We start from the raw sequence: 27,268 nt of genomic DNA on the forward strand, positions 1-27,268 counted from the left end.
CATACAGAGTGAAGTAAGTCAGAAAGAGAAAAACAAATATCGTATATTAATACATATATGTGGAATCTAGAAAAATGGTACAGATGAACCGGTTTGCAAGGCAGAAATAGAGACACAGATGAAGAGAACAAATGTGTGGACACCAAGGAGGGAAAGCGGGGGGTAGGGGTGGGGGTGTGATGAATTGGAAGATTGGGATTGACATGTATACACTAATATGTATAAAATAGATAACTAATAAGAACCTGCTGTATAGCAGAGAGAACTCCACTTTGCTGTACAGTAGAAACTAACACAACATTGTGAAGCAACTATACCCCAATTTAAAAAAAAAAAAAACTCCCACCAAACTGATTGGACCTCTATTAACATTTTAGCACATTTCTTTTGAGTCTTTTTCCTGTAAACATTAATATATATGTTTTTTAAACAAAATAGCATTACAGTGTGCTTTGACTTGTATAACCATTTTTCTTAAGACTTCATCATGATCGCCTTTCCATTCTCTCCTTATTTTTCTAATGGTTATGCCATATTGCACTGTAATGACTGCCAAAATTTATGTAACTATCCAACCATTAGTTTAGGTTGTCAACAGTCATCTGCTGTGGCAAACAATGCTGCAGTGAACATCACTGTAGGTAAACCCCTCTGTCCATTTGTGAGATTATTGTTTTCCAAGATTATCTGATTATAGATCCCTGTTTTTGAGAAGTATTTTACAGAAGTAATGTTTCACAAAATATATGGTGGGAAGCACTGCATTATTTTTTATATTTGTTGGGTTTTAAATTTTGTATTTGTAGCATCTAAGAGTGCTAATACCAGCCCTCTCCCACCCCTGTCCCTGAATATACACGCTCCTGCCCAGTGAGTACTTCTCTCTGTGGCCCCTCGTGCAGGGAAGATACTGAGTGACTGAGAATTAAATGCCATCCGGGCTGAACTGTAATTGATGAGATAACTGTTTGTGAGCCATGGAGTGTTACATACACCACCTCTATGAGGTGCTGACTTTGCCTCTGAACACTTCTCTACCACAGATACATCCAGAGCTCCTGGTCTCTTGTCGGTAATGGTTTTAAAACAAGTATATGTACACAAACACACAAGCACGTGCTCTCTCTCTGTCTCTCTCTGTCTCTCTCTCTTTCTCTCTCTCCTTCTCTAAATGCTGGAGTTAGTAATGATAGGGGCTAGTTTTCCCCAGAATTTAACCCTGAGACATTATTTTCACTGAAATGAAACTTAGTTAAGCTTTCAGGATTTTTTGGCAAAAGAATTGACTAGGAGATATTTCCATTTAAAACGTTGCTGCTGGGAAGTAACCCCTTACCCTTATGCAGTTGAACTAAACACATCTGATGACACCATTGTTTGTTTTAAAACCTTGTAACTTATAAATTTGGTCCATGGACTAAGCATCATCAACACCCAGGTGTGTATTAGAAATGCAGAGTCTCAAGCCCCTATTTAAAGCTTCAATTAATATCTTCATTTAACAATATCCCCATGTGATTTATATGTGTTAAACATTTTTTAAACTCCTTTAAAAGATTACTGAAAGTTTTTTTTAATAATAAGCTGTTTAGTTTAGAATGGTTTTAGGTTTACAGAAAGTTATAAAGATATTATTGAAAGTTACAGTATGCTCCCTTGCCCAGTTTCCCTTGTCTTAACATCTTACATTAGTCTTAAGATACGTTTGTCGTAAGTAATGAACCCATATTGATCCTTCATTATTAACCGAAATCCATATTTTATTGGGATTTCCTTAGTTTTTACCAAAGGTCTTTTTCTGTCCCAGGATCCCATCCAGGAAATCATGTAACACTTAGTCATCATTTCGGTGCCTCTAGATTTGACAGTTTCTTAGCCATTCCTTTTTTTGGATGACCTTAAGAGTTCTGAGGGGCATTATTTAGGGATTTTGTAGAATGTCCCTCTATTTGGGTGTGTCTACACAGTGCTTTTATGATGCAGTTTGTGAATCTGATGTACATGGTGGCATCATTTAGTAGTTTCCAAGAACAAGGATTTGGGGATCAAGCCTTCTGAGTCTGATTCCCATCTCCACTGCCTGCAAGCTGTGTGACCCTGGGCAATTTATATAATTTCTCTGGGCCACAATAAAAAGGATCAGTAATAGATCTACTTCATGGGGTGGTTAAGAGATAAGAGAAGGTAAATCATGAAAGCACTTAGAGCATGGCACAGAATAAATTCTTTGTAAGTATTAGCTGCTAGTATTGTCCTAATTATTGTTGTCAAAATAAGAAATAGGCTTGTGTGTTGAGGAACTCATGGTCCAATGTGGGAGACAGGCACGGAAACATAATATCTTTTTAAGTGCTGTACGATTAAGGTCAGTGTTCTCTTTCCATATTGTTTTGATTTTCAGGCAGTCAGTTTTGGAGGTGGATTTGCCCTGATCAAGGTTTGGGGCTTGGAGATACTGGACAAATTCCTGGAATGCTGGAAATGTGAGGAATTAGTTTAGGATGAAAGGTTTTGTGTCAAGGATATGTGGATGATACAGTTGAAAGAAACTCAGCTGAATGTGCTGTTTACAAGCAGGTGAAAGTTGGAATGCTGGAAATGTTTGGGGGATTAGTTCATAGCAAAATGTTTGATTGAGGATATGCGGATGATATAGTTGAAAGAAGTTAATCTGAGTGTCCTGTGCTGTTCACCCTTGTGTTTGGCCCTTTGGAGAGCACATTGAAACGTGTGGTAAATGTTTTGTTCCGTAGTCTCATGCTCACTTCTTCCAGATATCAAATAAATGTAAATTATAGGCTGTGAGCAGGTTACTGGATATTTGAAGAGGGGAATTGGAAGAGAAGAGAAAGATTAAATAAGAGAGAAATAAAGTAGTCAACATAGTACCTAATGTAGTACCTACCTTGAGACAAAGGAAAGATTACAGACTTTGTATATTTTCTCTTACGAGCCGGAAAGCAAGAATTCTTTTGCCACTTTGAGGCATTCATGGAACTAACTAGAATCTACTTTACGAGACATAATAAAAGTCTTGATCATTTGCATAGATTTTGTTTATCAGTATAATAATAAACCTCATACCCAATTTTTAAAAAATTTTTCAGAATCTAAAAGTATGGGTCTTAGTAGCTGTGTTTTCTGAATCACATTGTAACTTTACTGATTTATTTCTCACAGCTTTCCACAAAATTATTAAAGATTGAGTCACTCCAGGTCTTTTTAAATTTCTCTCTTGCAGTTCTACTTATTGAGCAAGTTTGTCCTACAGTAACAGCTCAGCCATCTGGCCTTATACTAATTACACAGTTGCACGATGACTGGTTCCCTAATGATGGCTATGGGAAATTCCTAACGTATAGCCTTCATGTTTATATATGTTGTGTAGCATTCTAATTAATTATTCTTAAAATGCTATCACATCATCAGTAAATTTCTTTAGCTGCTCAAGGATTGATCAGCATAGCACTATTGATATTGTGGGCTGGATGACTCTTTCTTACGGGGAGCTGTTTAAGATGTTTAGAAGCATCCTTGGCCTTTGCCCACATGCCAGTAGCACTTCTCCCCGAGATGTAACAACCGAATTGTGTACAAGCATTGCCAAATGTTCACTGGGGGGACAAATTCATCCCTTGCTGAGAATCACTGAGCTAACCTCTTGTATACAAGTAACTGCTAAGGACATATAACACAATGGATACTTGTACTGACTCTGGAGTCATGAAAACCCAAATTCAAATACTAACTCTACCCACCCAAACTGTTTACTGTTTTACTTTTCTCAGCTGCCAAGTGGAACAGTGATAGTTTCTAGTATGTACAATAGCATTATTTTAAAGATAAAAACAAAATATATATGGATACAGTTATATATATATATAGTTGTTTATATAAAGAACCTAGCACAGCCCACACAATCAAAGACAGTGGTCCTGGCCAGGTGGTCAAGGATTATCAAAGTAAGCTAGAGGAAGTGTGAAAAGGGAAGGGAAAAAATAATAATAATAAAAAGTTAAAAAAAAAATAAAGGACCTAGCAAGGTTCTTGATGAAAAGGAGATATTCAATAAATGTTAACGCCCTACCCTGCAACTTCCCCTTGATGCTAAGGATATTATTCATATGTCTATTCATACATTTACTCATTATTCGTTACTCATTCATTTACTCATTACTCATTATTTAAACTGCAAAACATGTACCCATTGAAATCGAGCAGGGGATATTGACCATGTGAAATAATAAGGAATAATATATATTAACTTTTGGGGCTACATTTAGAAACAATATAGCATGAAGACTCATAGTGCTGGCTGTAGATTTTAATATAACTGGTTATAAGACTGACCTGTATCACTTTTGTGAGATGGGGAAAATTACTTAGTTTTGATTTCTTTATTTCTGAAATGAAGGTATTAATAATATCTACCTCCGAGGGTTGTTACAGTGATTAAATGAGACAAATGCCTGACCCATAGTAGCATTCAGTAGTACATGGAAATTATGGTACCAATGTGGTACCAATATGGTACCACTCAGTGGTACCAATGAGTGGTATGGATGAGAGCCAGTGTAGTTACAGAGGTCTTCAGTGAGGAACTGGCATTTGAACCAAGCCTTTAAAGATGTGCAAGATTGATGTAAGTAGAAAGGAAGAGAACGGACATCCTGAGCAAAGGCACAGGTAAGGATGGAGAACTTCAGAATGTCTGGGACGCAATAAGTGTATCTGTTTTTGAAGCTGAAATGTCATACAGGGAAATAGTGTGTACTTTTTAGGCAGAGAATATAATGAAACTTACAGAACTGCAGAACTGGAAAGGATCTTGAAGTCATTGAGTCCAGATTATTCATTCTTCTAATAAGAAAACAGAGGCCTAGAAAGAGCAAGTGATTTGCTGAAAAGCCACTTAGTCTTCGGAAGAGTTAGTTCTAGAACCCAGAATCTTAGCCTTTCCTTGTCCTTAAAAAGTATAGACAAAAACTATTAAATAGGATATGCAGATATTCTTTATTTTATAAATTAACTTGCCAAAAGCTATACTTTATTCAGTAGCTAGGCTTAGCCTGAATACAGGCAACTAGCAATCCAAACAAGCACATATAACAAGACAGACAAGGCCCCTCCTCTCATAGAACTTATATCGGAGAAAATCGTCACAAATAAATTAATTTTTAAATAAAAAATATTAAATAGTGAAAAGTGCTATGCAGAAAATTATCATGGGGTGATATAATATAGAATGAGCATAAGGCTACTTTGGATGGTTGAGCAAGGCTTCTCTAAGGGGGATATCAGAGACTAGATCTGAATGACATGATCTTTGAATTCGGGGGTAAAAACCTTCCAGTCAGAGGGAGCAGCTAGTATAGGGGTCCTCAGACTGAAACGAGGTTGGCAATATTCAAAGTAAAGAAAGAAAGGCCAGTGAGGCTGGATTTAGTGCAGAAGAAGGAGCGGCAAGAAAGTTAGGTCAGGGGCTTTCCTGGTGGCGCAGTGATTGAGAGTCCGCCTGCCGATGCAGGGGACACGGGTTCGTGCCCCGGTCCTGTGCTCCGCAACGGGAGAGGCCACAGCAGTGAGAGGCCCGCGTACCATAAAAAAAAAAGAAAGGTCAGCCTAGGCTGGATCATTTTGAGTTAGGTACACCAGGATAAGAAGGTCAGATTTTATTCTAAGGGAACTGTGGAGCCGCTGGAAAGTTTTGTGCAGGGAGTGGTCTGCTCTGCTTTATGTTTTAGAAGATCACTCTAGCTACTGTTTTAATGATGGTGGCTTGGATTAAGGTAATGGAGGTGAAGAGAAGTTTAGATATTCGGGATATATTTTGGATGAATAATAGACAGCTATTGGTGATGCTCTGAATGTGGGGGTGGGGGGTGGCGTAGGGAACAAAAAACAAATCAAGGAGAATCTTCAATTTCTGGTGTTAATAGCTAGGTAGATATTTAGGTACCATTTACAAAGATGAGAAAGACCAGAGAAAGAGTAATTGAGGCGGGGGTGGTGATTTGGAGGAAGAGAGGAAGCAGTCTACATTTACCATATACCAAATTTAAGATGTCCATTGTCTATTTATTCAACAAGTATTTATTGCGTATCTATCACCCCCTTCTCTGGGCTTTAGGAATATCAGATTAACAAAAGACAAAATTCCTTGCCCTTTTGGAGTTTATATTGTAATGGATGATTCAAAAAATTAAAAATAAGGTATATGATGTGTAGATGGTGCTAAGTGCTGGGGTAGGATATGTAACAAACAGTGTGGTTAGATCTGGGAAGGCTTCATTGACAAAGGGATACCTCCAAGTCTCCTTGAAGTTGTAAGGGGGTGAGCCATGCAGATATCTGCTGGAAGAGCCTCATGGACATCCAACTGGAAATGTCAAGTAGAGAGTTGGATGTCTGAGTCTAAATTCTAATTAGAGGTTAGAGTTGAAGGAATAGGTTTGGGGGTCTTGTGCACAGAGATGATATTTCAAAGGTGGGGGGGACCAGATGACATCACCAAGAAAGAGTATATAGGTAGTGAAGGGAAGGAGCTCCTGCAGCCATCCAGTATCTGAGGACTGAGGAGAAGAGGAGACAGCAGGAGAAACTAAGAAGTAGCCGCACTGAAGCAGGAGGAAAAACAGTACACGTGGTATCAAGAGAAACCGAAAGAGACATCTGAAAGGAGAGGACGTTGGATATTGCTAAGAATTCAAAAAAGATATGAATAGATGCAGTCACTGGGTTTGGTAACTTGGAGCTAGCTCATTGACAACCTTGACAAGAGCAGTGTCCGTGGAGAGATACAGAAAGCCATGAGGCTGGTTGAGAGACAAAGTAAAAGAGGGGAGAGTCGTTAAGAGTGAAGCGCTTGAGAAGGGCATGCAGATCACAGTGCAGGGTTTGGTGTTTGAAACTTCATCCCTAGTAGTATGAGGGAGGGCAGAGAGTTTGGGTACAGATGCAGACAGGTTGGTAGATTTGACCATGGGGAGAGAAGGGAGTTCCTCTCTGATTGCTTCTACTTTTCTCAATGATGTAAGTCCATTCACTCAGTATTGGAGGAGTTTGGAGGCCAGGTTTAAAATGGGAGGAGATGGTGTGAAATAGCTGTTTAAGTAAATGCCTGACATACTCAACCTGCAAGAGTTTCCTCTCAGGGAATGACCCAGTGTGATTTTTATCCCTCAGCCAAGAGGCTAGAGTCCTATCAGGAAGCTGCCTCTGAAGATGAAGATTCTGCTGACACTCCCAGTGGCTCCCTCAGCAATATGGCGAAACCAGGGGCCCCCAGCTGCAGGATGGTTCGCAGTGGACCTTTAGGAAGTATATCCTCAGATCATCTTACTGGGAGCTGTTTTGCTCTAGGAAGTGGAGCCAGTGAAGTCCCTCATTCCAGACAGGCTGCTTTCAGTAGCCCCATTGTAAGTGTGAATGCATGACGTGAATCTTGTCTGTCCACGGTTAATAACGAAAGAACATCCTCGTAATTATAATAGAGCCAAACGCTGTTGTCTTTTCTACCTGAGAGGAGACTGCATAAGTGCAGCTCAGTGTGACTGCCACATACAATATCCTAATTTTGGAGATAATTCAGTGTTGAGAGATAGTATATCATTTCAGGAAAAACATAATATTTCTGGCCAGGGTTGATAGCCTGGAGAAAAGTAGCCTTGGTTTAAGGATCATGGCTCACTTTCAGAACCAGCAAAACTACCACAGAGGAATCTATAGACAGGTAAGTGTGTCTAACTGATAGGGAAGTTCAAAAGCCTTTTGGTATCCTCCAAGGCCTTTTCATCTCTTTGCAGTCTTTCCCCAGATCCACCAAATCTGTGCTCTCTTCCCCATTCCTAGTCCTGAGAAGGTAATTTTCTAATATTTCTATATCAGAGCTCAACAGGGTGTGTTCTTGAGTCCTGAGGGGAAAACATAGAAAAAGGACCATGTGGAAGATGGGAAAGAGGAAAAATACTCGTGTGAAAGAATTAGAAATCAAACGTTTTGCTATGCTTAAAATTCTATAAAATTTCAACTGCCTTCCACGTTTCATTAACTCTTGTGTTAACCAAGATGAAGATTCCCCAGCTATGAGACTGGTAAGCAGTTGGTGACCTCTGAAATAAGTTACATAACAAGAAAGAAACAGCTTTGGGGAAACTTTGTGTTTCTCCATTGAATTTATATAGAATTTCATAGTAGAGATATGATCTGAATAGACCCCAGGGATCTCATTCATCCTGGAAAGGCCTTGAGGGGAATCTGGCTCTTTTCAAAGTTCCACCAAATGTACAATTTCAGCAACTAGGAAGATCATTCCACTGCAATTCATCCTGTGCATTTCTGTGGCTCTAAGGATATCATACCTGTTATATTCTGTCATTGCCAGATGTCAAGCTATTCCAAACATCTGGACTTAATTTTTCTCCAACTTCTGAAAAAAAAGGGTGGGGGGAGAATGCACACCACCTCTTCTCTGTACTGATTTTCAGGCTGTATCAGAAATAGGTATCTATTTTCTTCTATTTTATCAATTTTGCCCATTCCTCTGCTGATCTTTTGTTTTGTTTTGTTTTGTTTTTCCGGTACGCGGGCCTCTCACTGCTGCGGCCTCTCCCGTTGCGGAGCACAGGCTCCAGACGCGCAGGCTCAGTGGCCATGGCTCACGGGCCTAGCCGCTCCATGGCATGTGGGATCTTCCCGGACCGGGGCTTGAACCCGTGTCCCCTGCATCGGCAGGCGGACTCTCAACCACTGCGCCACCAGGGAAGCCCTGCTGATCTTTTATTTCCCACCCACCTGAAGTTAACCACATAGTGACGCATGTTTGGTTGGAAGTCAAGGGTATTAGCAACCAGGTGGGACTGTGCCATGGTCTCCCTCGCCGTTTCCTGATCCAGCCTCACTCTCTTCCTGGAACAAGGGACTGTTTCCTAGGTTAAAGTCATTATGGTTTTTGTACCATTTCCCATCTAAAACTTATTCTCCCCTCACTGCCTACCTCTGTCTACCAGATCTGATGAAATACTTCCTTCTTTAAATATCATTTCTCCTGAAGATTTCTCAGACTGTCTTTTCTCAGCTTCTAAGTTCTGTTTACACAGTCCCTCCTGCCCTTCAGTCCCTTAGTCCTCATGACATTGGCCTTGTTTCTGCCTCTGACATAGACCTTGCTCCTTGAGAGCAAGGACTTAAATCATCTTGAATCCCCGGCATCTGAGGTCAGTGCCTTGCATGTCCACTCTCAATAAGGTATCGTGAAGGTGGTTATATGAAACTGCTCAACAGGCTCAGTCTTCCCATTCAGTTCATGTTTTCACTTGCCCTGTACTCCAATGCCACGTGTCATGCTGATTATATAGATGCTCTGGGATTGCTGTTCTGTTTTGTGTTTTCAATACTACACCCTTACATATAGGATAAAGAGGTCTTCCTTGAATTATGAGACCATCTCTCACTCTTACTCTAGACAAGCCGATTCTATCCTTCTTGGAGACTAACGATTATTTTGAGAAAGCTATAGATCCTTTGACCTGAAAAATTAGCATCCGTAAAAATTGTGCATATGATTCTAAAAGTCCATCCATGGAGCCCAGGTTGAGAACACCAGCTTGAGAGCACACTGAGAGCTGTGATGTCCAGAAGTGGAAGGTTGGAAGATGGCGCCCTTCATGGGGGAGGCAAGGTGAGAGTCAGAGAGTGAGGATCTGAGGTCACGGTGCCGGCCAGGGTGTACCGGCTTTGGGAGTTAGAATGTCATTGAGGACCGTGAGTCCCGGGTTCATGTGACCTATTTTAGAAATAGAAGCCTTAATTTTCTAAGTCAGTGTTTTTATGCTTCTTTAATCCTCTAGAAGTTTTCATTCAGCAAGCATGCTATTCATTCTACCTGGAGTGTTACCCTTTTAGATCTCTATATGGCTGTTTCCTTTTTTTTCACTGAGGTCTCAGCTCAGATGTCACCTCCTCAGTAAATCTTACCTACCACGCAATCCAAAGTACATTCCATCCCTCCCACTCTTGTCTCAATCTAGAAGCAATTTACTTATATGTTTAGAGGTTAGTGCTTCCCCTACCTAGAATGTGAGTGCCACATACCCGGGCTCCCATCTCTTCTGTGCACCCCTCTTTCCGTGAGGAGTGCCTGACACCATAGATCAACAATAAATGTTTATAAAAGGAGTGAATTAATTAATGGACTAATGGAAGACAATGGCATAATACTAGACCAGGGATATAAATGAATAAAACGTGCCCCCAGCCTTCAGCTTTGTTCTAGGTAGAGGAAGCAGACATATAAGTAAATAAAGATAACCCTGTATTAAAGATGCAGTAATGGTAGTTAATTCAGAGTATAGTGAGGGCACAAAGAAGGGAATGATCAACTCTACGGGGCGAGAAGAGATCAAGAAAGGCTGCAAAACAGAGATAAAACGTAACTTATGATTAGACTAATGAGTAGGGGGTTACACAGTAGAAGATGAAGGAAAAGCACTTGGGGCAGACAGTGTGTAGCATGTGCAAAGGCTCAGAACCACAGAACTGGGGAGAACATCGTGTGGAGGAGGAGCTGTCCATGTGCAGTTATTGGCCTTTGTCTTTTTTCTTCAGGTCTGTGGTATTTAGGAATCTGAAGGAGCAGGCATTTGTGTCTATATTTAAAGTGAGGATGGCAGTGGGAAATGAAATAAAACCCTCAGGTACAGGTGGAGCTAGGTGGGGAGTAGAGCACAGTATTAGAGCTTGGTCAACTTGATCTCCCACGCGGAGTATCTTTGTCCATTATTAAACCGTGGACATTTTAGATTTTGCATAAACAATTAAAATGCGTCCTAATCACTCAATTTTAAAACAAACTTAACATTCAGTATATATAGTAAGGCTACCCAAAAGCTTTGGCAGACACTATGAGATGGCAGAGAAGTCTTGGCCAACATTTGCTTGTTTAATTTGGATTTATATAGGGTGAAAAAAGAAAGAAAGAAAGGAGAGGGGGGAAGGGAGGGAGAGAGGAAGAAAGAAAGGGGAATGTGAAATCTGCAAGCTGGTAGGAAAGCATAATGTGAATCATGGGGGTAAATCTAAAATTTCAAGTAGCCAGATGTTATCTAAAATGAGGACAAGATGTTGGACTCCCACCATGAAATAGATAAGGCTCAGTTCAGTTATGGGAAGCTGTCCACATTGTGTTCTGTATTCCCTAATTAGGAGTACACGTTTTCTCTGCATTAAAAAAAAGTCTATTTGAGGTCAAGTGGGAGGGGTTTATGTATTTGCTTTCCAAGGAGTAACATCTTTTCAATCTGTTTCTCCACCCCCTTCTTTATGGAATATAAAACCAGCAAGTGTCTGATAGTAACGTACAGCAATAACATTTTATGGCTTATCCATGTACCAGTTACTGAGTTGGGGATCCAAAAATCTACAAGAAATGTTCAGTCATAAAAAAGAATGAAATAATGCCATTTGCAGCAATGTGGATGGACGTAGAGATTATCAGAATAAGTGCAGTAAGTCAGAGAAAGACAAATATCACATGATATCACTTATATGTGGAATCTAAAAAAATGATACAAATGAATTTATTTATGAAACAAAAATAGACTCACAGACAGAAAACAAACGGTTATGGAAGAAGAAAGGGGAGAAGGTTAAATTAGGAGTATGGGATTAACAGATACAAACTACTATACATAAAATATATAAGCAACAAGGATTTACTGTATAGCACAGGGAACTATATTCAATATCTTATAACCTATAATGGAAAAGAATTTGAAAAAGAATAGATATAGATACAACTGAATCGCTTTGCTGTACATCTGAAACATTGTAAATAAACTATTCTTCAATTTAAAAAAATATACAAAAATCTATAAGATATGGTCCTTCCTTTAGAGGAACTTACACACCCTGTGGGGAGAGTACATATGCATGGAATCATTTAAAGCTGGATGGTTTGGGCCTGGTTCTTGGAGTAATCAGAGTTCAGAGAAGGTAGGATCTGTCCATTATAGAAAAAAAAGAGCAAAAGTCAATTTTGTAATAGAAGGTCTCCATGAGGAAAATTTGGATCTTAGGTAAAAACACCTGTGATATGATCTTACAGATAAGAATTGCATGTGATAACACTATACTTTCTCCTCAATTCAGCAACTGAATATCTTAGTCACTAGGGATTAACTTATTTTAGAGACAGCAACTAAAGTGGAAGAACATTCTGTTCCTGCAGTTTCATTTTGACATGTATCTTTCCTTAAATCTTCTTCTGGGCTCTTCTTTATATTATTTTATGATGCTTCTAGGGTCTTGTATGGTCCGGAGTTTCTTACATTTATTTTGACAGTACTTTTTATAAACACAGTTTTGCTGACCAGAGCCCGAGCTTTGGTCAGCTCCAGGATCTCTTTTATTCTCATGATCACAGCACAGGTTCTTCAATTCCCCAAATGACTTATTAGATTGACTTATGTCTTTGTCACAAAGACGGAAGTTACAAATCTTCATTAGCCTTAGAGTAACTTCAAAATGCAGTAGAGTCCTTATGTTCTGAAGCCAGTTATTAGTCAATGTGGAGATCATTGGCACAATGAAATCACTATTTGCTTCTAAGGTCCCTAACTCAATCCTAATCACGTTCCAAAGAACAAACGTCCCTAAAAAATAAAATTAGGGAGACCTGCACATACTAGCCTCTTCTTGGAGATTCCTGGTACCCATTAAACGCTCTGAGAAGTGCTACAATAAAGCACTATTTAAACATTTCTTAAATTTATTTCAGTATGGAACTCCTTGGGGTTTTGCTTAATTCGCATAAACATTCTGAGAAGGATGCCTCTGGAAATATTGCTCCAACCCATGGCGTCTGTCACACTCACTAGATGACAGTATCATCATAGACCTTCATTAATCCTATGCAACAAGATTCCTGAGTATCGAGTGAGAAAGAAGTCTCAGATGTTGCCACTCTCTTCTGCTGACTTTGGCAAGGGGGTCCTCAAGGAAAGGGTGGTTCTCTGAGTCACTGAGGGCCCAGCACAGGCACTGGCTCAGTGTTACTATGTGTGAGACGTGGGAGGAAATGTGGCCAACTCGTTAATGAACGGCCATCAGATTACAAGTGCTTACGAACTCCATCAAACTGCAACAGGGTTCAAATTTTGCTAAGTCGAATATCACGGAGCAAGAGATGCTATTTTTAGATAGAAATTTAAGAATGCCTTGTGACAGCAGAAAACTGGGACCTTTGAAACCCATCGTTAGCCTGGTAACCTGCCTGAAGGTGAGTGTATCGTTCGAGAAGGAGAAGGAACATTAAATTATTTGGGTTTCTGTTGTGCTGGTCTCATGTCACTCATTCTCTCATTTACTTTATACAGCCACCCTGTGAGGTAGGTGTACTTTTTACCATTATTCAGAAGAGGGAAAATGAAGCTCAGAGGGTTAAGTAAGCAGCCTTAGGCCCCTAGAGGGTATGCAGTGGGTCTAGGACCTGAACCCAAACCCATGTGATTCCCAGCCTGTGCTCTTTTCTTATTGAGGCTGTGCTACATCTCACCAAACTCCTAAGCATAAGATGCAAGCCACGGTCACTCTGAATCTAATACCACACATCTCCGTATTTTACTCTCTTCTCTCCGTCACCTCTCCTGGCTTTTCTGCAGTCAGGACTCCTCTAGAATACAGTGGCACTTTTGTGAAAACTCGATTCAGAGGAGATGGCCCCTTTTTTGACTCATCTGAAAAATTTGTAAAGCAGTTGACTGCATACTACAGATTCCTAGTACAACATTCTTTCATTAAAACTAGTACTTCTAAATAAGAGTGAGAAGTACCGTGTTTAACAAAATGAAGTATTTTCCCCCAGTAAGCAAACTTCTTAAAGCCAGTTTGTAAATGGAATTGTACAAAAGGGAGGGGCATAGGGCACAGTTGCCAAAAATATTTGATGATCAGAAATCTCTTAGAGGGACCCTTGGATATTAGTGTCTTGTAGCATATTACCAGGAAATACGGATGAACTCTGTTAGCGTGCTTATAGTAATTTTATTTCGGAGGGTTGGTTTTTAACAGTAGTAGTGATTTGAGCTGTAAAATGTTTTGTTAAAATAACATAGTATGAATAACGCCCTCACTTTTAAAAGAATTGATATTCATCAGTTGCTGTGGGATGAATATATGCCCAAAGTAGAATCCTAGACACAATAAAATATAGCTCTGCCCTGTGTATTTCAAAATAAGAAAACTCACTCAGCTAGTTTTTGGTGAAAGGCATTGCTCCTCTCTTGCTTACTTTGAGTTAATAGTCAAGGTAGTCTCCATTCATATTATGCATTCTGAATTTTCTATTTAATTTTTTTCTCTTTTATTTCCCTATTCCCACATCCCATGACACCATGTCCATTAAATCTTTTTTAGAAGAATAAAGTTTACTGTCTCATGCTTCACAGATTCTGGTTAGAAAAGCTCACGTAGATTTAAAACTCGTATTTTTAGGTACTTATTGTAACAACACTTTCTCTTTCTGGATCTTCAGGAAACAGATGTGGTACCAGACACCAGGCTTTTGGACAAGTTTAGTCAGATTACACCTCAGCTTTTTACCCCACTGGATGAGACTATCCCAGATCCACCACTGGAGACTCTGTACATCATCGACTTCTTTATTGCTTTGGCAATTTGCAACACAGTAGTGGTTTCTGCTCCTAACCAACCACGGCAAAAGGTGAGTCTCTAATGCAAACAAGGGTCACCTTCCAGAAGAGAATTTTGGGTTTAAATGTACTTGTTATGTCGTCTTATTATGTGGATCGTAATTAACAATAGTAGCAGGTAATATTTATACATTACTTAATCTGTACTCTGAACTTACGATGTTCTAAGTGATTTACTGGTACTAATATGTTTAATCCTCCCAACAGCCCCATGAGTTAGGTGCTGTTACTCTACTGTTCCCCATTTTACAGGTGAGCTTAAGTAACTTGCCCAGGGTCACAGGACCAGTTTGTGGGAGAGATAGGATTGAACCCAGGAAGTATGGCTCAGAGCTACTATACTATTTCGCCTCTAGGAGGATAGCTGATGAGAACAGTTCTTGGAAAATATGACTCTGTTCATTTTGCTTTAGTTTGCTTACCAAATTTGAAGCTTTCTGTGAAACTTCTAAAACCTCCAACATATGCACTACATCAAGCAAAATATAAAGTATTAAATTCATTATCATGTTTAATGATAATGTCCCTTTTCATGTACCAGTTGGGTAATGTAAACTCAATCGCTCTAAAATCCAATACATCTATAATATACCAAGGTTCTGCAGTTCCCACACAAGCTGGATTTTTAAAGTCTCTTTGTAGCTTAGAATCCATGGAAAATTCATTTTCAATTAAAAAGAAAAACTTGTTTTAGAGACTGGTGATTTACCGCTTGCTGTGCTATCTTCCTTGAATATAACTATCTCCCCTTTTGCATACATCTATTTAAAATTCAATTTGCGGCACAACCCAGTTAAATTTTAATTTTCTGTTAGATCATTTTCTCTTGGCAACTTCAGAGGTGGTCAGTTTTAACATAAAAATGTTTTACTTTCCATTAAGCTTTCATTTGATCAGAAACTGTATTTTTATAAGATTTCAACTAGAAATTTGCTCTTTGAAAACTTACATAGTTAGAGGATAACTCACTGGATGTTCTGTTTTTCTCCCCATGTAACACTTTTTCATATACATCCGTTTCCAATATAGACATCTTTTGGCGTTTTCTGTTTAAGAAATATAGTTGCCTTATCCCCAAAGAATATAATATTCTGTAGCCTGAAAGAAAATCTCTGTAGACATATAAGAGCCTAAGCCTCATGATATTTTAAGGTAGTGACAGAAAGGCAATGAATAAAGAGTTAATCAGAATTCATGTGGAGTACAGAAACGTCATCTGTGGTTGAGTTTCACTTTTCATTTTTGAGTTGCCAGTAAGTTTGAAAATTGACCAGCCTGAGTCCCTCAAACTATCATAAAATTAATACTTATTAGGAGAAAATTCTTTAATGCCTTGGGCATTTCTAAATGAGAAAATTTTAGCATTCAATTAATTGGTCATCCCAATTGGTTATTAAATTCTAAATTTAATCACTGATAAGAGTTAAGATCTAGAAGAAATTTCTTCTGTGAGCTACTTTGTTTATTGGCCTACTTTGCTTAAAAGGTCACATTAACAACCTTTTTTAGAACCTGGAAAATAAAAGAAAAAAAATACATTTTGTTAATCTTTCGATTTACTTTCTTCCAGTGTTTTAAATGTGTATTATGATACATTTGTTTTTATACTGTTTTTTAATACTATTCTTTTTAGCTTTTTCAATAGTGCCCTGTAATCTTTATAAACTTGACCTTTAAATGTTATGTAACATTTTAAGATGTTTCTAATTTGCTATTATTAAATACTTGCTTGTAATGTTTAAATTGTTATTGCTAGGATGCATATAATAAAGATTATTAATTTTTTATAGTTTATTTCATTAGGGAAATTTGCTATACGTATGCCCACTGCTAGCAATGTAGCATTTTATGTCTTTTGCTATCAGTTTTCTTCCTAAGTGGTTTTGAAATTCACAATGCCATCAACATTAGTGCATCTTTTTCATCATGGCTATTTTTATTTTTATTAACGTTTCCTGCGGCAGTTGTAAGTATGAAGCAGGCTGCTATGTGAGGGAGTGGTAACTCTTCATATCTCCTTTTTTCCCCCCCGTTTGACCTCACAGTTGTTACCAACTGCCTTTGACTGTATTATTGAGACCTTCCCATATTATCTTTCCTAGATTGGACTCTCTTCTCTGCATGCAATGCCCATTAAGTCTTTGGAAGAGATTAAAAGCCTCTTCCAGAGACTGTCTGTCCGAAGATCAAGTTCACCATCTCTTGCCAGTGGGAAAGAGCCATCCTCTGGGGTCCCAAATGCCTTTGTGAGCAGACTCTCTCTCTTTAGTCGAATGAAACCAGCTTCACCTGTGGAGGAAGAGATCTCCCAGACCAGCAAGAGTCCCCAGGGCTCTGGTAACTCAGCTTGTCGCATAGAAACTGAGAAGCAAGACAGCAATGTGGATGTCACAAACGGCAAGGTGGAATCCCTCCCTGGACAGCCCTTGGCCTGCAGCCTGTGTTATGAGGCTGAGAGCCCAGATGAAGCGGCCTTAGTATATGCCGCCCGGGCTTACCAGTGCACTCTGCAGTCCCGGACCCCGGAGCAGGTCATGGTGGACTTTGCTGCTTTGGGACCATTAACATTTCAACTCCTACACATCCTGCCCTTCGACTCAGTAAGAAAAAGAATGTCCGTTGTGGTCCGGCACCCCATTTCCAACCAAGTCGTGGTGTATACAAAGGGCGCTGATTCTGTGATCATGGAGCTGCTCTCAGTGGCTTCCCCAGGTGGGTTCATACAGGACTGAGAGGGAAGTGATAGGAAGGGCTTGGAGATCGAAGGGCCACTCTCAAGGGATTTATAAAGGCAAACAAGCAGATCTGTAGGGATCCGTCACCCTTGGTGAAGTGTAGGGGAAGCTGCCTAGGATCTGGTGAGAAAGCACCTAAGTTTTGGGGTTACATAGACAGGGTTCAAATCTGGATTCTGACAGTAGCTATGTCTTGATAAAGTTACCTAACTGTCCTTTGCCTTCAAGAGGTGGGGATTATGGTACCTCCTTTATAGGTTCCTGAGAGGTTTAATGATATACTGTATGCAATATATGCCGCGCCTCTGACCAGAGCCCAGAAAATGGTAAATGCTCAATAAATGACAGCCAGCATCCTTATAATCATTGTGACAGTCATTATCGATGGTGTGGGAATGGTGTTTGTATTAAGTTCTTGGTACTTTTCTCTCCCCAGGGCAAAAGAGACAAGGGAATGATTTATTCTGAGGGGTCCCTTTTATAAACGCACTTTTGGGATTCAGAACTACAAGACCTTTTGTTTGTTGTGGGTTAAGTTACCATTGTTTTAAAAAATATGTCATTGGGCAAACTGGTGGGAACACGTGTGTTAATTATTTTAGATGGACCAGGTCTGGAAAAACAACAGATGATGTTAAGGGAGAAAACCCAGCAGCACCTGGATGCCTACACCAAGCGAGGCCTGCGCACTCTGTGTGTAGCAAAGAGGGTAAGGCTGCTCCGTGTGCCTGTCGGCTGGCTTCCTTCCTTCCTAGCTCCACTATCATTTAACGAAAACGAGTGCGTATCAAACCCTGATCCAAGCATCGGGAAAAGTTTTTGGGTCACTGGGCTCTATTTTCATATCGCTTCTTTATTCCTTATATATTGGTTGGTTGTAGTTTGTTCTCAAAGTATTTTGCCAGAAAGATGCCTGAAAGTTATATTGTCTGAGTTCTCCCATGTTTCAATATATTCGAGTGCTTTTGTGTGGAAACTGCAGTATGACTGGGAATAAACATCCCTGGATCCTACTCTCTTTCTCTGAGTACCTTGCAAATATCATTCCTCTATCTTACAGCATTAAATGTGCTTTGAAAAGAATGAGGCTGGAGACTGGCCTTAATTTTCCACTTATAAGTTCTTGATATTTTTTCCTGGTGGGCTCTTAAGTCTTTATCTGTAAATCCAGGTAAATTTCCTAAATATTATCTCAGTTTTTATCATTCTCTATTGAGAATAATCCTGGGACATAGTGTATCCTTTCTAGATAAAAATTTAAGTAATAAGAAAGAAGACAGAGCTCCAAGAAGTGATTTGAGGGGTGTTACTACCAGAACCACCCCTGGGGGCATGGGAGAAACAGAGATACGAAGCCTTTTAAGAGTGAATTGGTCAAGTTTTTTGTGCCACTTGGCCAGTGGGGTATGGCCTAGGTATTGACCAAGTCAAGCTGCTCAGCTATAATGAAGCTATATGCAAGGCCTTACACCCTTATATTACCCTCCCTCATTGATAAGCCAAGATGTCCCCAGCCCCATCCCTATAGCCATAGCCACAACTGCATCCCCAGCTGCACACCTAGATAGGGTTTCTTCCTTCAGTACAAACTCAGGTAACTCATTGTTTCAGAGTAGAGCAGTGGCAGGAGAAGGTGCGGAAGTCTAGTTAGGGTGGAGAAGGAGAGTCTAGTAAGGGTTAGTGCAAGAGAAGGATGTGCTTATGGGGGAGGGAAGGGAGTCTGTTGTCAAGATATAACAGAGCTATGATGAACATTGAAGGAAAAGAAACAGAGAACAATCAGATCAGCCCACATAGGGGAAATATTGGAGAAGAACCAGGGAGGCTCCTCTTGCCAACTCTCTCCCTCTTCTCCATAACTACCTCCTACCCGTTCTGTTGTCTTTTCCCTCCCTGGCTCTGAGCTCTACAGTTAATTTTTGCTGTGTTAGAAGCCAAAGTATCAATTTTCTCTCCTTCATTCTGGGCTCTGGCTGGTAGAGAAGACTGAGAGATACACGTAGATCAAAGTATCAATGCTTTAATGGCTGTCCAGTAGTACCCAAACAATAGAGCTCCTGGGAGAACTGAATTGGAGACTATAGCTAGGACCTGAGGCCAATGTAGGCATCTCTCATTTCTTCTCCAAATTCTAGTTCTTGGGAACTGCCTTAGGGAAAGTGGGATCCGGTGTAGACTCTGAGGCACTTAGTCAACCAGCTGCATGGAGAATCAAAAGCCTGCCTCATACACAGTTGTAAGAAGAATGAAGAATTCAAGATCGAAACAGACCTTCTGCCTTTTCAGTGGAATGGTCCTGCCCTGATAAAAATGTAGCCCAATAGATGTCAGGTTCTCCCAAATCAAATTACCTTGTGGGCAAGAATGAGTAGATAGAGAAATTGCCTCACTCCCTCTACTGCATGCTGCTTTATAAGAACTGAAAGTAGATTTCTCCCATTACAGCAACCTGAAGACAAAGGAAAATCTATCATTGGTTCCTTCTCCAGGAATTCCACTTAATTTTTTGTTTGGAAGAGAACTTCCTTGCTTCACCCATTTGGCCTCCTTTTTCTTTTAACCTTTACAGATAACTCACCCTATAAACCAACCATCAAAAGAAATCAAAGGTGCTGCTAGCTATATAATACCTGACATTGAGTACTGGACACCACTTTTTCAACTGCACCATTAGAATAACCCTGAATTTAACTTTCAAGTGGCTCCTTTCTCCCAACTGCATACTCCCTGGTTTAATTGATTAACCTACTTTCATCTTATATGGTGCCTAGAATTTCCCAGAGATTCTGAGCTACAGGGTCTGTCCATCCTTAGTGTTACACTAGTCTGATCACAGAGCTCGGGAAGTTTGTGACTGGGTAGTGTGAGGATTTGGACCTGGCCTGAGTGAAGCCAGAGAAGGAAATACCATAGGCTCATCACATGGCCTGCCTCATAGCTTTTTTTCCCCCTCATAGGTCATGAGTGACACTGAATATGCAGAGTGGCTGAGAAATCATTTTTTAGCTGAAACCAGCATTGACAACAGGGAAGAATTACTACTTGAATCTGCCATGAGGTTGGAGAACAAACTAACTTTACTTGGTAGGTATTGTCCGAAGGGGGAATTTTCAAAAACACTTGATGTCTGTAAATTAGTTATTCACCAGTGGCTTTTTTTCCACTTTGATCTAATAGATACATGTGGTTCTGCCCACCCTGTCCAGTTTGACTTCTACCCTGCTTCCAATCCTTTCCAGTCCATTTTCCACTGCAGTGAACTTAGACTTCATTTGTGGCAGGCTGGTCATCCTTAAGATCATTTAAAAATTCAATGCTTTAACGTAGAATACAAAGCCAATTAAATACCCTGGTTCAAGAGAGGAACGCTCAAGTTTCTTGCCAGCCATTGGATAAGGTATTTAATATGTGTTGTCTTTTTGAATCTGCACAACAAATCTCTATTTTATTTAGAAGAAACTTGGAGCACAGAGCAGTTTAATGACTCGTTCAAAGTCACGTGCTAGTGGCTGGCAGAGCTGGGGAGAAGCTCAGATCTACCTTGCTCCAGGGCCCATATTCTTTATTCTGTGCCTGCAACCGGGCTAATGAAATTTGTCTCTCTTCTCTTACTTCCTGGTTTCAACTAAAAGTTGCACACCTGACACCTGTTGTCTCAGATAGAGCTGCATCTTAAAATCACCTGGAGCACTTTAAAAAATACCGATGCCTGCCCAGGGATTCTGTTTCAATTGGTCTGATGTGTGGTGTGGCCATTTGAATTTTTCAAAGCTCCCCAAGTAGTTCTAAGAGGCAGCCAAGGTTGAGGAACACAGCCTTAGAGTACTAACACACCAAAACACCGGTCTCTGAGCTCTGTGCCTCTGCTTCAGAGAAAAAACAATGATCTAACTTGGTCTCTAGCCAGTAAAGTAATGATCTTCCTCCTAAGTCATTTCTCCGTGACAGTGTGAGTGGTACAGATTCACATTTCCTCATCTGCAGTTCCAAACTCAAAACTGCTTTGTGAGTTTAGTGCCAAAACTCATTTAGCAGCAAAATCAGGCCTGATTCGATAAGACAATTAAAAGTCTTTAGTATCCTAATTAGTGTGAATGTTGTAATTTGTAAGTTTTGCTAAAAAATACTAATGTGCGTGATTACCAGATATTATAAAATATGATACATATATCCTCTTACCTTTTAAAAATCTGTAAAACTTCTGAATTCTAAAACATAGCCTCAGTTGTTACAGAAAAGGGAATTATGGACTTATAATATGAAAGGGCATTACAAATAGATAATACGTGTTACTGACCAGAACAGTCTTTAAAAGCCTACCCTTACCCTCGGGAGTATCATGGAATTATAAAATTGAAGAGTAAGGATATATAAGTTACTGAATGAAACCCCCTCAATTTACAGAGAAGCAAGCTAGCCAAAAGGAGAGCAAGTAAATTTGATAAACTCATTGATTGCGAAGGCTTTCTTCCCAAAATATTACTTTGTGTACGATTTTGGTCTGAGTCTTCACGCTTCATTTGGACCCCTTGAAGCTACTGGAACCTTTTGTGTAGTTCAAGATTGGGTCGGCTAACAGATAGGCTTCAATTATAGTTTAGATGAGCTTCAGCTGGCTTTTGTGTTTCTTACAAGCCCTGTTGCATTTTGGTTATTTTTTAGGTGCTACTGGCATTGAAGACCGTCTGCAGGAGGGGGTCCCCGAGTCTATAGAAGCCCTTCACAAAGCCGGAATCAAGATCTGGATGCTGACAGGAGACAAACAGGAGACAGCTGTCAATATTGCTTATGCGTGCAAACTACTGGAGCCAGAGGATAAGCTTTTCATCCTCAATACTGAAAGTAAGGTATGTTTACTGAGATCAAGCCAGTCTTTTTGTGTTTTCAAAGCCAACGGAATACTTGTGATGTGATGGCTATAAGGAGAAAGAAAAACCAATAACCATTAGCTCCTTGATAACTAGTGCTTCTATCCAGCAACCTAGCTTGCTTAGTTCTTCTAAAGGCTTGGAAAATATCATGATTCAAAGGAATCATTGCTGAATAAAGACCCTGAAAGAAAATTTCCTTTTTATTTGCCTTTCCCGCCCCCCCCACTCCATATTGAATTATCACTGATTTGACAAGATTTAGACCATGATGACAAAATATGTCAAGCTCTGGGACAGAAATCTACCCCCCTTTCAAGCTGAGGAGAAGTAATGATTTCGATTGGAGTCAGGTGAATAAGTATTTTCCTGGTAATTCTAAAATTAGGCTCAGAGGATAATCCTGCCCTCTAGTGGTTAATCTTAGCTAGTGCACCTGAGAATATCAAAAGTTGGAAGAACTGTTTAAGGGCAGGGAAAAAAGAGATTTTGGATTTTTTTTCTCCTTTTTTTTGAGGAGAAGGAATTTAAGAAATTTGGATTCAGCCTAGTTTTCTAATACCCCTGCCACTAATCTCTAATACAGATGTTCTAATCCATTAAACAGGCATTTTATTTTTTTCAGAAGATTCCTAGTATAGTGATACTGAGATTTGTGCATACTGTTTAATTTGCTTGGAAAACCTTCCTCCTTCCTTCCTCAGTTGTCATACTTTTATCAGTCACATCCATTCTGTCATAGCAACCTGCCTCAGAAATCCTCTGGAGCTTCTCACCTGGATCACATCTTGGGTCTTGGTCACAGGCTGTCACGTTTGGTTAGCCATGTTTTTATGGTCAGGCCTCAGTCAATACCCAACTAGATGGTACATTTTGAGGAAAGAGAATTTTCCTTATTCAACACAGAGTGAGTTCTCCTTGGCAGTTGACAGTGGCCCAGGGACCCACAAGCATAGCCACCAGGCAGATCCCAGTTTCAGCTGGGGAGCGAGCACAAGAAAATGCTTGGTCATTTTAGTCACTAAAACGGAAGTGCCCTAAGTCTGGTAAGACCTGGATTCAAATGCTTAGCCTGCCAGTGACCAGGTATGTGACCTTGGCGAGTTACCCTCCTGAGTCATTTTCTTACCTGTAATGTGAGAGTAATGTCTATTTCACAGGGATGTTGTGGGCATTAAATGGGAAAATATAAACTGTTTAATGTGGTGCCTGGCAGATGAAAGGGGTTCAATGAACTTTTAAAAGTAATCATTTGTGTTCAGTTTTGACTATGCCACTTTTGTGAGCAGTAAAATCATTAGTATTATGAAATTTATATACAATTTATGGTTAAAGGTATTTAAAACTACCAACTCAAGTCTTTATAGAGTATCCACTGTGGACTGCTCTAAATACAGAAGATTTTTTTGCTATCAGTAGGTATTTCACCTCAATTTTTCAGATAACTAAACAGAACACAGTGAGTGAACATAATTTAATTGAGATCTATAGTGACTCAAGTCGATGCATATAAAATTCCAAGCACATATTAGGGGCACAGTCATTGTATTATTTTCTCTTTTTCCCACTCTCCACCCCTCATATGCTAAGAGTTAAAAATGGAATTGAAGGTCATGAGCCCAATTTGTCATTTAGCGAAGAACATTGCTCCTGTGACATTTTAAGTGGGCCACCTGGCAACCGATGGATTGTCCAATCATATCTATAGTGTAGTACCTCAACTTTACAGGTTTCCATCAACTTTGGTTCCTAAATTTGCAAATTAGGTTATGGTAAATGTAGCCACTTACAAACCTTACATAATTTCTGTTCTCATAAATTTCGATTCTTTTTTTAATAGACTCATATCCTGGATTATTTACTCCCTTTCAGGATTCATCATTTAATTTTTTCAGTTTTATTTTCATTTCATTTAAAATTTTCTTCTGAGATAGTAACTCTTTATATTCATGTTTCTTAGAATCTATAAAATCCTTTTTCATACATGATCTCATTTGACCGTTATAACTAGTAGAGCAGATAAAATTATCCCCATCTTATAGCCTGAGACTCCAAAAGGTTGTGAATTGCCTAAGCACTGACAGCTGATTACTTGTCAAGCATGCTTTTGGTATTATGATACATATTATATAACCTATATCTATTTATCTGTATAAATACATTATTCATGGAGTTAAGTTCTATAAAGTTGCTGAAATACTGAAGTAGTAAAAACTGAACCATTGCCCCTATGGGAAATGAAGGATTAGGTTCCCGTGAGCCTCTGGTCAGAACACTTTCATCAACCAATCAATACATAACTTTGTTTCATGTATGTTTCTTTTTAAAGACACCTTATTATATATATATATATATATATAAAAAATCATATATATAATCATATATATTACATATATAATTTTGTGTATATATTATATATAACCATATATATAATTTTATACATATTATATATGTGTAATTTTATACATATATAGTTGATTCATTAACATTGAACCCATGACCAACAGCATATAACTCAGGCTTGAACGAAGTTTGTCTCTAACAGCATATAACTCAGGCTTGAACGGAGTTTGTCTCTAACAGCATATAACTCAGGCTTGAATGGAGTTTGTCTCTAACAGCATATAACTCAGGCTTGAACGGAGTTTGTCTAACACACGTTTTCTACATAAGGCACATCACAGCGTTCCCGTACATAGGAACACTAGACAGCATTGAAGGGCTACAGTTAGGGCCATTATAAACAGTGAAATCACCATCAGAAAGCACAAAACTGCAAAAAATGTGTCACCAGACAGAGAGTGAAAAGGGCACTTGTTTACAGCGTGGGAGCTGACCTAAGTCATCACCTCGCTCAGCTTCAGCTGGAAAGGTGTGTGTTGCATGACTCAGATCTTCCGTCACTCTGCGCGTGTCCACACATGACCAAGAAAGCACCTTTATCGTAGGATTACAGGTAAATTTTAGCAAGTAGGTGAATTTGCAAATATGGAATCTGCAAATAATGAAGATTGACTATATGTGTGTATGTATATTTTTTCTATAAAGAAAATATAGTTAATTTATACAACTAAACACTTTTGTACTCAAATAAGAGAATAAAAATATCTAGAATCAATCTACAGTCGTAAAACCAGGTAATTGACATGCATATCTTGAAGGGCATCCAGTCAGACTGCACCCTGCAGTATGAGCATATGAATGCTATACAGACTGTATGTATACGGTTGTATAGTATTATGGCTATATTTTTTCACTTAACAAATATCTTAACCATCATGTCATGTTAGTAGAGGTCTTGATTTTCAGTGACTGCAGGGTATGTCACCTTCTAAATATACCATTTTAATGTAACCAAAGTTTGGAAGGTTTTTAAAAATATATTTTTACTATTCTATGCTGAGCATCTTTGATTCATCTTTGTATACTTTTCCATGGGGGCTTTTGAGGTGTATGGGATCAGATTTATTCTCGTGGTAAAGGTTGCCAGGTAGCTCCAGTTTGAAGTTGAATCTCTTGTTTATAGTTTATGTGGTTGTTAAGTATTTATTGTGTCTGTGTGCCTACGTATTCATACCTACTTCCCATCTTATTTTGCTTTGGGTTGAGAAATGCTTGATAAAATAGCATTTGAAATAAGAGTAAATGGCCTCTGGGTGTGAGGGGCTCTTTCATGAATAAACTATTTCAGGCTTAGTGTATAAACTTAAATGCACCGTTCCAGGATTTTGTTTGCCTCTGTCCTTAGTGGTCACTTGACACAATAATTTCTGTATAAGTTTATTGTTCATGTTCTCGAGTAGAATTCATCTAATGAATATCTATTGGGTGCTTAACGTGGCCCTCTTTTAGGCATTAGGAAGGTTTTGAAAGTAAATTAAAAGTGCTGTCTGTCTTCAAAGAGCTTCCTAACAAGCGTGGGGTGAGGAGAGTGGAGGGATGTATGCACACCAAATGGGATAAGGCCACTAAGAACATCGACCAGAATGTTAACTCGGTGAGGGTGGGGATTTCTGGCTCATTGATATATCTCCAGCACCTAGAATTTTTTTCAAAAAATTTTGGTTTGAGAAGGTAAATTGCACAAATAAAGAAAGAAATTCTAAAACTATTTTTGCGTTGTACAGTTGGAAGTCAGATGCACCCCATCCTTTTATCCTGTCCCCATATACACACAGAAGTCTCTGTGGAAGCGCTGTGAGGTCTTGGAAAGTAACCGATTATTCACTCCCTGGGGTTGACTTGATGAAGCAAATGTTAAAGAATAGCAATGATAAATATAGCTGGATGTGGCCAGCAGGGGAGCCCCAAGGCTAACTGTCTTTGCCTCTCGTTTCAAGAATGCCTGTGAGATGCTGATGGACACGATCTTGAAAGAACTTCAGAAGAAAAATCCAGCTTCTCCAGAGCAAGCATCAAGTGAGGCTTTCCACCAGCCTCCCGCGCCCCCGGACTCAGGGCTGCGAGCTGGACTCGTTATCAACGGGAGGACCCTGGAGTTTGCCCTGCAGGAGAGTCTGCAGAGGCGGTTCCTGGAGCTGGCTGCTCGCTGCCATGCTGTGGTCTGCTGCCGAGCCACGCCCCTGCAGAAGAGTGAAGTGGTCAAACTGGTTCGAAGCCATCTCCGGGTGATGACTTTGGCCATCGGTGAGTGGAAGTGGAACCCAGCCCTGCACTTCTCACTTTCGTGTCACACCAGAGGCTGATCCTTCTGTCTGTCCTTTCTTCTGTACACGTTTGCCCTTCTCTCGGTCTGTCCTTTTCCTCCCCTGCTTTCCCTCCCCTTTCCTCCCTTCTTTCTCCTCCGTCCCCTCACTCCCTCCCCTTTCCCCTCCATCACCTATTTGGCCTCCTCTTATGAACCAGGTGGTAGAGATGTGACATGGAAAACGATATAATAGGACTCTGTGGTACATGTCAGATCCCCAAATCATCTGGGTTAAGGAGGGTAATGTAC

The 27,268-nt window shown here is 39.7% G+C and overlaps 1 protein-coding gene across 1 annotated transcript in view; it reads left to right on the forward strand.

Annotated features, from left to right (window-relative positions):
• Nucleotides 1-27,268, forward strand: part of ATP10D (ATPase phospholipid transporting 10D (putative)) — a 114,134-nt gene that overhangs the window by 65,632 nt on the left and 21,234 nt on the right. Inside the window, 7 exon segments of the mRNA XM_067735883.1 lie at nt 7,186-7,418; nt 14,531-14,719; nt 16,811-17,420; nt 18,046-18,152; nt 20,401-20,527; nt 22,106-22,290; nt 26,652-26,958. Of these exon segments, the coding sequence (XP_067591984.1) occupies nt 7,186-7,418; nt 14,531-14,719; nt 16,811-17,420; nt 18,046-18,152; nt 20,401-20,527; nt 22,106-22,290; nt 26,652-26,958 (1,758 nt within the window).

This window comes from Pseudorca crassidens, chromosome 4 (assembly GCF_039906515.1).
Source record: "Pseudorca crassidens isolate mPseCra1 chromosome 4, mPseCra1.hap1, whole genome shotgun sequence".
Lineage (NCBI taxonomy): Eukaryota > Metazoa > Chordata > Mammalia > Artiodactyla > Delphinidae > Pseudorca > Pseudorca crassidens.